The sequence below is a fragment of the Nicotiana sylvestris genome, chromosome 8, assembly GCF_000393655.2.
Source record: "Nicotiana sylvestris chromosome 8, ASM39365v2, whole genome shotgun sequence".
NCBI classification, from domain to species: Eukaryota; Viridiplantae; Streptophyta; class Magnoliopsida; order Solanales; family Solanaceae; genus Nicotiana; species Nicotiana sylvestris.
In genome coordinates, this window is record NC_091064.1 from 125,880,691 (window position 1) to 125,892,413 (window position 11,723).

Sequence of the window (11,723 nt, forward strand, 5' to 3'; positions counted from 1 at the left end):
TTTACATCAATTACTCACCTCGATCCGGTCCAAAATCTAGCCCGCGATGCCTCGCCCGCACGAATCGACCTCTGGATGCTCCATATCTAGCCACAATCAGTACATAATCATTAAAATATGCTAAGGGAGCGAAGCCCACTCGAAAATATCCAATTTAACATCAAAATCCCGAAATTGCTCAAACCCGGCCCCGGGCCCACGCTTCGAAATTCGACGAAACTCACAAAATCCGACAACCCATTCAACCACGAGTCCAACCATACCAAAATTACTAAATTCCGATAACAATTCGGCCTCTAAATCTAGAATTTTTGTTTTTGAAAAGTTTATAAATTTTCTCCAATTTCTTCCATTTGATTCACTAATTCTTGATGAAAATAACCATGAAATCATTAAATATAATCACTTTTGGATATTGAACACTTACCCCAATCCATATGGTGAAAATCACTTCGAAAATCGCTTCAATCCGAGCTCCATAGCTCAAAAAATGAGAAAACTCTCGGACTGCCCGAATCATACACTGTCCAGAAATTTTCACGGTTACTGTTCATGGGTACTGTTCACGGTACTGTTCATGTTATTGTACATGGTACTGTACACGGATACTGTTCACGCAGGTGCGGTTACTGTTCACACGTGCGAAAAATGCAGAAAATTGCAGCAGCTTTTCGTTTCACTAAAAAGGCTCTAGCTCCATCATACGAACTCGGAATTTGATGATTCTTATTCCTATGAGTAACAAATAATAATATGAACATATCCCTTCAGTCGAAACTCAATTCGGAGCTCATTTGCTCAGTTCAATACCCATTTCGCTCGTTAAACAATTAACTCATGTTTCGTATCAAAAACCCAATCGCGACTTGATGAAATTAAACCAAACTTTCCAGATCACTCCTATAATTCATTATTTAAATTCTAGAAATCTCGAAATAAAATTTCGATCTCTAGAACTAAAAATGGACCTTTGGATCATTACATGCTTATGCTCAAACGGCAAAAATCTTCCAAAAACTCTTCCAAAACTTATCCGAGCCTCATGGGACCCCAACCATACATGTCAACATAATTCATAACATTATTCAAACCTCTTCCAATCATCAAAACACCTCAAACAACATCAAATTATCCAAAACTCATCGAATTCAAGCCTAATTTTCTAAAAACTTCCGAAATACACTTTCGATCAAAAACCCGACCAAACCACGTCCGAATGACCTGAAATTTTTCACACATATCTCAAATCACCTAACGAAGCTACAGCAACTCTCGGAATTCCATTCTGACTCTCGGATCAAAATCTCACCTATCAATCGGAATTCGCCAAAATACTAACTTCGCCAATTCAAACCTAATTCTACACCGGACCTCCAAAATTACTTCCGATCACACTCCTAAGTCACAAATCATACCCCAAATCTACCGAATCATCGGAATTCACATCCGAGCCCTCTAACTCATAAGTCAACGTCCGATTGACTTTTCCAAAACAAACCTTTCTTAAAGAGACTAAGTGTCTCATTTCCTACTAAAACCAATCCAAATCAACTCGTTCACACCCAACACTGATAATGAAGCATAAAGAAATAGGAAATGGGGGAAACGGGGCGGTAACTCACGAGACGATGGGTCGGGTCGTCACAATTTCACTTTTGGATTTTTCTAGAGCTTTTGATTTGGTTATAGCTAACTCGAGTTTTCCGAAGAGGGGAAGAGCACCTGGTCACTTTCCGAAATTCAATGGGCAAGACTTAGATTGATTATCTTCTCTGTAGGAAATGCGATAAAGGTCTGTGCACTGACTGCAAGGTCATCCCAAGTGAGCACCTCACGACTCTACATAGGCTCCTAGTTATGGACCTGGAGATCAAGAGGAGTAGGAGGAAGAGGACAGGGTGCAAGAAACCTATGATCAAGTGGGTTAATTTGACCAAGGACAAAGCTCAGGAGTTAGGGGAGAAGTTGTTGGCTATGAGGGCCTGGATGAGTATGGGGGGCGCGTCTAGTATGTGGTTCAAGACTGCGGATTGCATTAGGGTAGCTACTAGAGAGGTCTTAGGGGTCACAAAGGGCTCTCCTGGGAGTCATAAAGGGGACTGGTGGTGGAATGGAGAGGTTCAAGATAAAGTGAAAGCTAAGAAAGTTGCTTATTTGAAGCTAGTAGAGAGTACAAATGTGGAGGAAAAAAAGACTTATTGGGAGTGTTACAAAAAGGCAAAGAAAGAGGCAAAGTTAGCAGTTACGATGGCTAAGAACGCGACATTTGCTCATTTGTACGAGGAGCTCGAGGGCAAAGGAAGGGACAAGAGATTGTACCGGTTGGCCAAGGTGAGAGAGAGGATGGAAAAGTGTTGAATGAGGACAGGGATAGACGCATTGTGCTGGGTGAGTTGGATCACTCCAAGAGTCGGCGGAATTTTGGGTACTCTAGGCGGATTATGGTAGAGGATGTAGAAGGGGCGATGCGTAAGATGTGCAGGGGCAGTGCGACGGGGCCAGAAGAAATCCCGATGGAATTCTAGAAAAGCGCGGGGCGGGAAGGTTTGGAGTGGCTCATAGGGCTGTTTAATGTTAGTTGTAAGACAAAGAAGATGCCCGAAGAATGGAGGTGGAGTACGATGGTTCCGTTTTACAAGAACAAGGGTGATATCCAAATTTGCAACAATTATAGGGGTATCAAGTTATTGAGTCACACTATAAAGGTTTGGGAGAGGGTGGTGGAGGCCAGGGTGAGGAGGTGCATGTCTATATCCGAGAATCAGTTTGGATTCATGCTGGGGCGTTCGACTACGGAACCGATTCATTTGGTAAGGAGATTAGTGGAGCAATACAGGGAGAGGAAGAAGGATTTGCATATGATGTTTATTGACCTTGAGAAGGCAGACGATAAAGTTCCAAGGGAGGTCTTGTGGAGGTGTTTGGAGGTTAGCGGCGTTCCGGCAGCGTACATTAGGGTGATTAAGGATATGTATGATGATGCTAAGACTCGGGTGAGGACTGTGGGTGGTGACTCAGAGCATTTCCCTGTGGTGATGGGGTTGCACCAGGGATCAGTTCTTAGCCCATGTTTATTTGCCTTGTCGATGGATGTACTGTCGCGTCACATCCAATGGGAGGTGCCTTGGTGCATGCTATTTTCCGATGATATATTGTTGATTGACGAGACACGTAGCGGAGTTAACACGAGGTTGGAGGTTTGGAGATAGACCTTGGAGTCAAAAGGCTTCAAACTGAGTAGAACAAAGACAAAATACTTGGAGTGCAAATTCAGTGACGGTACCTATGATGCAGACATAGAGTTTAAGATTGATGCTCAAGTTATCCCCAAAAGAGCGAGTTTTAAGTATCTCGGGTCTATTATCCAAGGTAATGGAGAGCTTGACGAAGATGTCTCACATTGCATCGGAGCGGGATGGATGAAGTGGAGGCTCTCTTCCGATGTTTTATGTGATAGGAATGTGCCGCTAAGACTTAAGGTTAAGTTTTATCGAGTGGTGGTTCGACCGGCTATGTTGTATGGGGCTGAGTGTTGGCCAGTCAAGAATTCCCACGTGCAGAAGATGAGAGTAGCAGAGATGAGGATGTGTGGGTATACCAGGAGAAATAGGATTAAGAATGATGCTATCCGGGACAGAGTGGGAGTAACCTCCGTGGAGGACAAGATGCGGGAGTCGAGGCTGAGATGGTTCGGACATATTAAGAGAAGAAACATTGATGCTCCTGTCAGGAGGTGTGAGAGGTTGGCCATGGAGAGTTTGAGAAGAGGTCGAGGTAGGCCTAAGAAGTACTGGGAGAGGTGATTAGGCAGGACATGGCGCTGCTTCAGCTCACTGAGGACATGACCCTGGATAGGAGGGTGTGGAGGTCGAGGATTAAGGTAGAAGGTTAGTAGGTAGTTTATAGTTGTTCACAAATAGTATTAATAGCATGCATGTCCCTTCATATTCTTAGATTTTTATTATGTTATGTGGTTTTGTTCGCCTCAAGTATTATATTCTCTGTTGCTATTATTTGGTACTACTTATCCTTTATCTCTCCCTTTTCTTTTCTTTTCCATCTTTCTTCCTTCCTTGCTTTCCTCTTCTTCTTCTTGCCCTTACTAAGCCGAGGGTCTATTGAAAACATGCTTTCTACCTCCATTAGGTAGGGGTAAGGTATGCATACAGACTACCATCCCCAGACCCCACCTGTTGGGATCAAACTGGGTTTGTTGTTGTTGTTGTTGTAATTAGTATAAGAAAGTGTTACGGTATATTTTTTTATTATATGATTGAAGTTATTTTATATCAATAAGTTCACAAATTATGATAAATTTCTTTACTGATTAGTTAGTATAATTTCTTCAATCTTCAATTTTAATTTTATCCTTTTTATATAGGGATTAAGTTATATATCGACAACATAACAAATTTCTTTTACAATGTTATCTCAAACTACATGAACGTAAAAGCATTCATGCACCTATTTTCTTTTAGTGTAATTAGATATATTATATTAGGTTATTTATAATTTATTTTAGATATTCACCAATAAGTACTACTTAATAGAATGAACTACAATTATCGTTAAATTGATCAAAAGGATTAAATATTTTTGACACCGTTAATGCTCAAAACATAAGCTTTTACATTATGTACGTTGATTTCTTTTTCTTGTTTGTAATGATAGCCAAATCAAAATTTGTGGACCTCAACATCCGATAGTCCAACACTTATTGTGTTTTTCTTCCTTTATTTTGAAATTCGCTTATTTTTGTCTTAAATGATTAATTTATTGTTTAGAAAGTAAATTTTGTTAATAGTGTAAATATTATATACAATAAATTAAATGGCCTCTAAATATGGTTTCGTCTTAGGTCACGAGATCCATTGATCTGCCTCTGCTACTACCCAAAGGCGCAGTCACAATATTATTCTTAGCCTTTCACAAACTGTAACGACCCGACCGGTTATTTTGAGCATTTGCACTTTGCTCGGTAGTTTATGGGCATGAGTAGCTTCATATGATGTATTATGACTTATGTGAATCGTCGATTTTGGTTTTCAGATTATTTAGAGTCGATTCGGAAGAATGAATTTCATGGTTTAAGCTTTAAGTTGGAAGAGTTGATCAAGTTTGGATTTTTAGCATTTGATCTCGGATTGGAGTTTTGATGGTTTTGTTAGGTATAGATGGTGATTTTAGACTCAGGTGTATGCCTGAATTTGCATTTAGATGTTCCTAGAAGAATTCGGCACTAATTGGCGAAAATCGAAAATTTGAAGGTTTAGAAAATTCATAAGTTTGACCCAGAGTTGACTTTGATGATATCGGGTTTGAATTATGGTTTCGGGAATTGGAATAGCTTCATTATGTCATTCGGGACTTGTGTGCAAATTTTGGATTCAATCCGGGTTGGTTCGCTATTTTTCGGCACGTGTTATCGAAGTTGAAAGTTTAAAGTTCATCAAGTTCGATTCATCGTTTTGATGTTGTTAGGTGTGATTTTAGACCTCGAGTAGGTACGTGTTATGTTATGGGACTTGTTGGTATATTTGGACGGGGTCCTAAGGGGCTCAGGTGAGTTTCGGACGAGGTTTGGAGCATTTTGGAAATTTTGGCTAAGGCTGGTTTGGCAGCGGTTCTGGTGTAACCGCACTTGCAGAGCCATGGGCGCAGGTGCGGAGCCACAAAAGCGGTAGTGTCATCACGGATGTGAGGTTAGAGCTGGGTGGGAAAGACCGCAAAAGCGGATTTTTGTAGCGCACCTGCGTGTGCGCAGATGCGAAATTTGAGCGCAGGAGCGGACATTTTTCCACAGGTGGGAGGTCCATTTCTTCAGTGCCTCTCCGCAGAAGTGGAACGTTTGTCGCAAAAGTGACGTCGTAGAAGCGGCTAAGTGTGTCGCAGATGTGACAATGCCTAGGCAGAAGTATAAAGTACTCTATTTTGGGGGTTTCGGCATTTTTGCATTTTTGGAGCTATGGAGCTCGAATTGGGGGGATTTTTGGAGCAATTTTCATCACAAGGATTAGGTTGAGTATTCCATTCTTGGTTTTGATCTTATTTCATGAATCTATCTTCATTTTTGGCAATTGGATGATGATTTTTAAAGAGGAAATTTGGAGTTCTAGCGTAAAATTTCATAAAGTGAATTTTTGAGTTTTGATCATCGGTTCGGAGTCGGATTTGAGTGAAAATAGTATGGTCGGACACGTAATGGAATGGGTTGTCGAATTTTGTATGTTTCATCGGGTTCCGAGGTGCGAGCCTGGGTTTTGACTTTTTGGCCGATTTTGGGCTTTTGATTAAAGATTCGATCTTCATCGATTGGGTTTGTTTCATTTGGTATTATTTGATGTACTTGAGTTGCTTCTGGCTAGTTTTGAGCCGTTTTGATGTCGGTACGCGCGTGATGGCATTTTATAGCATCGCTTGGCTTGCTCGGTATGGGAATATGCTTGCTCGAGGTAAGTAACACTTCTAAACTTGGTGTTGAGTGTATGAAACCCCGAATTACGTGTTATGTGTTTGGTGTTAAGGTGACCCACGTGCTAGGTGACGGTCGTGTGGGCATGCACCGTGTAATTTACGACTCTGTTATTTTCGTGGTACTTTGTAGTTACCTGATCTTATCTGTAACCATAAAATCTCTACGTACTAAAGTAATTGAGCTGCCATTAGAGATCATATTTAGGCTCTATGCTAGTACTGTTGGGACCCATAATGGTCATTTCTTGCTGTTGACTTATTGATTTCATTGAAATTTCGTACTGACTCATATTCATTCATTACATATCATATCTCAGACTCTATTGTTATTTATTGATGCAGCATATCATCATTTTCGGACTAGTTTCATGACATTATGAGCCTGATGGAGAGAAAATGGAGAGATTGATGACTGTGTGAGGACGAGGGAATGATTATGAGTGACACTTATGGGATCGGGCTGCATGCCGCAGCGGGTTTTACTAATTTATGATAGCTCTTGGGCTGAAAGAACCCCTTCGGAGTCTGCACACACACCCAGTGAGTACAGTTGATTATATATATAGATATATATATACACATATGGATCGGGTTGCACGCCGCAACGAACCTTATGGCTATATATATGTGGATCGGGTTGCACGCCACAACGAGCCTTATATATATATATATATATATATATATGTGTGTGTGTGTGTGTGTGTGTGTGTGTGTGTGTGTGTGTGTGTGTGTATGTGTGGATAGGGTTGCACCCTACAACGGGCTTTAAGACTATATATGGATCGGGCTGCACGCCGCAGCACATATTGTATAGTGTTGAGTGACTAAGTGTGTTGAGTATTGAGTATGGTGAGAGAGAATGCGAGATAGTGAGATTGACTACTCTGAGAGTGTGAGTACATGAGTTCATCACTGAGATGTATTGCATTTGACATGCGTACCTGAGATACATGCTTAGAGATGCATTTCCTTCTGTTATCCGATTTTGGTGACAATCATGATTTTACCTTTATCTGGACATGTAGGCATAGAGATGTACTTTCCTTACGCTATCTGAAAATGAAACATCCTATTTATTGTTGAAAGGAGTTTTGGGAAAATCACAATTTTCAAGCTTACTCATATTTTCTTGGCAATTTCAGTAAAAGATTTGGATTTTCGCTGAGATACTTGAAAAGCATGCCATTTTTCTAGAACTGTGAACGAGCTGAGCATTCTATTTCTGAGATACTTCTTTTATTACTTGCACTATGTTATTATGAACTGTTGTTGGCTATTGGTGTCGGACCCGACCTTTGTTCTAGATCGTCACTACTTTTAACCTAAGGTTAGGTTGTTACTTATTGAATATATGGGGTCGGTTGTACTCATACTACACTTTTGCACCTTGTGTGCAGATGTTGGATGTTGTTGTTATTGCGTATGGCACAGATGATGTATTTTTATTTCACACCAGCATTGTAAATTCTAATCTTAGAAGCTCATGATTTGTACTACCAGTCCTTGGGAAAATTCTTGTATAAAATAGTTGTATTATTATTATTTCTTCTCTTAATAAGTCTTATTAAATTGGATAGTTGTAAATTGGCTTACCTAGCAGGTTGGTTAGGTGCCATCATGACTAGTTGGATTTTAGATCGTGACAAGTTGGTATTAGAGTTCTAGGTTCATAGGTTCTATATGTCATGAGCAAGTGTCTAGTAGAGTCTTGCGGATCAGTATGATAACGACCATACCTATCTTCGAGAGGCTACAGGTCATTTAGGATAGATTTCCCATCTTTTTTTCCTTATCGTGCGACATTGATTCAGCTTGAAGCGTAACTATTTGAATTCCTTCCACGCATTCATATGCGCACATGAGTGCTCGGTATCAGTTGTGCATCAACGACTTGTGATTCCTTGGATAGGGTGAAAGATGTGATTTCTGTGTGTTGATGATGGGCCAGTCTGGAGGACTTGAGGCCGGGTTTTGACTGTAGCTCGACCACGGGGATTTCGGTTGTGTGACCACATGTTTTTGGACTTATAAGTATCGTACTGTCCCTATTAGTGGAATTTGTGGCTCGATGACTGATTGGATGACTATATGATGAGTGTGATGAGACTGCGGGATGTGTTCAGATGGTTCGAAGGTGTTGAGAAGAGTTTGCTTGAGATGTAAAAGGACCATTGGGTGTTTGATTTTTGTCTTTATTTGACGTGTAGTCTCGAGTTATTAGTGTACTGGAGGATCTTTCATGTTGTTTAATTGTGAAACGAATTAGGTCCTCATGCCTTGTTGGCGAGTTCAGACTTAGGAAGATTAAGTGATTGTGCAGTAGTTGTGGTTGTGAAAGGGCATAAAGAGATGTCAGTTTGAGGCTAAGTATGTGGATTATAACCTACGAGATAATTTGCGGATGTGTGATTTTTATGATGTTGTGCGGGGGCTTTCTTTTCTACCAGTGGGTTATACTTGTGCGATTTGAGTTTGGATCAGTTGTAATAGTTGATCCTGACCATCGCGAGGATGAATGTGAGCTTAGCAAATGATTTGAGGTATTATATGGTTTGTGTTACATGAACATATGAAGGATTTAGTTGAATTTTAGTGCGGGATTATGGCAGTAATAGAGTATGGGGATTATGAGTTATCGACTATTTTGTTCTATGGCTTTGAGCCAAGTGGGGTAGTCTGCTATTGACGATTTGATTGCGTGGTTAGGTGTTGTACTGGTTTCAGATTAAGGCATACTAGTGAATCAGTTATGACTTGCAATAGAAGAGATCGAGGATGACTCGAGTAAGGCAATTTCTAGATACGGGTTGTATTACCTTCTATGGGTATATGGAAATTATGGAATGATTGAGTGGTTATTCGTGAAGGATGTAGTGGGCATGGAGTAGGAATTTGCTTGGCTGTGTTATGGAGGGGTTACTTCTTTGGGTGTTGTCGTGCTAATAGGGCACAGGTCATTCGGCCCTTTTGGGCGGTGCGATTGAGATTTGAGTAGAGTGGATGACTCTCGAGAATGGTTCTAATGGATTCAAGATTTATATGTAGCAATTGAGAATTTTGCGGATTTGCGTATAGCCAGAAACTAAGATTTACATTGGATGGTGTTGAAACTCGCGGTATTTCTATATCATTATGGATTGTACATTTCAATACTAGGGAGGTAAAGGAAACAGTTTTGGGTGCACATAAGGTCTCTTCAGAGCGGGTGCTTCGATTGTGGTACTTTGGGGTGCTAAGAGGGAGTACGACGGCTTATGCGCCTTTAGGTGGTGTGGTTCTATGCTAGGGTTTGTGGGGTGAGTTTTGGTTAAGGATCATGGTGTTCTAGTAAGGAGAAGTATCAACTTGAATGCAATTCGAAAGGAATTTGAAGGAATAGGACCACTTGGTAGTAGGTTGGATCAGTACAGTAATGGACATGATCGGTTCTTTAGGTACTTTTGATGTGGTGAGTCCCTACAGGTGTTTGTGGCAACACTCTTGGATATGGCACTGGCGTGGCTTAGTTGAGTTAGAGAGATTCAGTTCTGATGGTTTGCTTATATGCAAATAGGTTTCGGAGTGTTCTCGATGATCTCTACCATGGTTTGAGATGGATATTTCCTACCAGCATGAGGAGCATGTTGAGTATAGTGATTTTCTACTGGATAAGATCAAAAGGAAAGTTTCTGACCGATTGAGTACGTATTTTGCTGCTGACTCGGAGTGGATTATGAGATTCTCGTACTTTTTATATGATTTCATAATAGATGAGGTGTGCTTTGAGATTATGATCTGCATGTGCAAGTATACGATTCAGTTCCAAAAGGGAGATCATGAGTTTATGCAGCACAAGCAATTTCAGATATTTGGACTAATTGGTATTACCTGAGTAGGGTGTGCATCTCAGAAGGAGCACTAAGTTTTGACTTATGGATGCTTCATTGGTATAGCGGTAATCGCCTGGTTGATTGATTGCTGATATTCAATTTTCGCTATGTGGCATGGAAGAATTATCGAAGCATTCCTCGTGGGATGATCGTGTATGGGAGATGTGTTAGACATTCAGGTGGTGGAGTTATGGTCAAATACGGTGATTCATATGTTCTATGGATTTGGAGACCAGGAGTTCTCATAAGCAGATTGTTTCATGGTTGTGGACTGTGAAGATGTAGTCAAAGCTAGCTAGATGTTAGTATGTGCTATGGTTCAGTCATTGTGGACTTTCAGAAGGGTTGATTTGGGAGCTCATTGGTAGGCCTAATGAGGATGTGTATTCTACGCCAGGTTGGATTGGTTGAATCCATAATGTTGTTGTTGAGGGATGTGCCATTCGATTAGAGTTGAGCTTATTCGTGTTATGATATGTTCTGTGAGTTACCCTTCTATGCTACTAGGGGTTGTGATCCGTTTATTATATGCACACTCGGTGTGGTTCTATTTGGGCTTTATAGCAAACTTAGTGTGATTTGGTGATTGGGGTGTGGAATTATTGATTGCGCATTGGTTATGTTCTTTCGGGTTTGTGAGACATTGTGTCATTTTCTTCTCCGTGGTTATGGTCATGCACATTGGGTACTTGATGTCGGGTTGCGTGTGGTTGTTGATTTTGAGCAAGGTGGCTTGAGGTGTTTTGTATGGACCAATGTTTGGATGGGGTCATGCATTGTGGCAGAGATGTTGAGATATGATCCTTTGTGTTAAATTCATGTTTTATGGTTCTACGGTGTGTGATGGGTTTTTAGCATTGCATTGTGGCGGTATTTATTGAGCTTGCGGGGCGGTTCTCTCGTTTGAGTCATTGCCATTTTTGAGTACATTTGAATTGTTGCATATTGGTGCACGGATTGCACGGTTTGTGGCTCTAGGTAGTATTGGTGTGGTAGGTCAGTAGAGTAGCTGGTATTTTATAAGATAAGGTCGTCGGATCTAGGATGGGTGCTATCGGATTTGATAGCAGTATATTTGGAAGGATAATATCGGAAGTCGGCTTAAAAATGGCTATAGTTCTTGTCACAGAGAAGAAGCTCCATGACGTGTTGATCTGATGAATGTTTATGATTTCTGCGTGTTTCTTTCATCGTCTGCAGTATACAAAGGTTTTAAAACGAGGTTTTATTTGATATAAAGTTTATTACCGATATTAGGTTGTTTTAAGCATCTACTGTGACTAGAAATCATTGTTATGAGTATTTGAGTTATGTGGTATATCATGTGATTGTGTCTTGGGTTATGGCTATGGCTTGATGCAGCTTGTTCAAACTTATAAA

General features: G+C 40.6%; 1 protein-coding gene across 1 annotated transcript; it reads left to right on the forward strand.

Moving 5' to 3' along the window:
- Positions 1 to 1,857: 1,857 nt before the first annotated feature.
- Positions 1,858 to 2,358, forward strand: LOC138875637 (uncharacterized). The gene has a single exon (XM_070154488.1). It carries the CDS (start codon positions 1,858 to 1,860, stop codon positions 2,356 to 2,358), a length of 501 nt encoding a protein of 166 aa, XP_070010589.1.
- Positions 2,359 to 11,723: the final 9,365 nt, after the last annotated feature.

Bases quoted from the DNA above. Each gene is read 5' to 3' on its own strand.
- LOC138875637 (XM_070154488.1), top strand. From the start codon at position 1,858: ATGGACCTGGAGATCAAGAGGAGTAGGAGGAAGAGGACAGGGTGCAAG.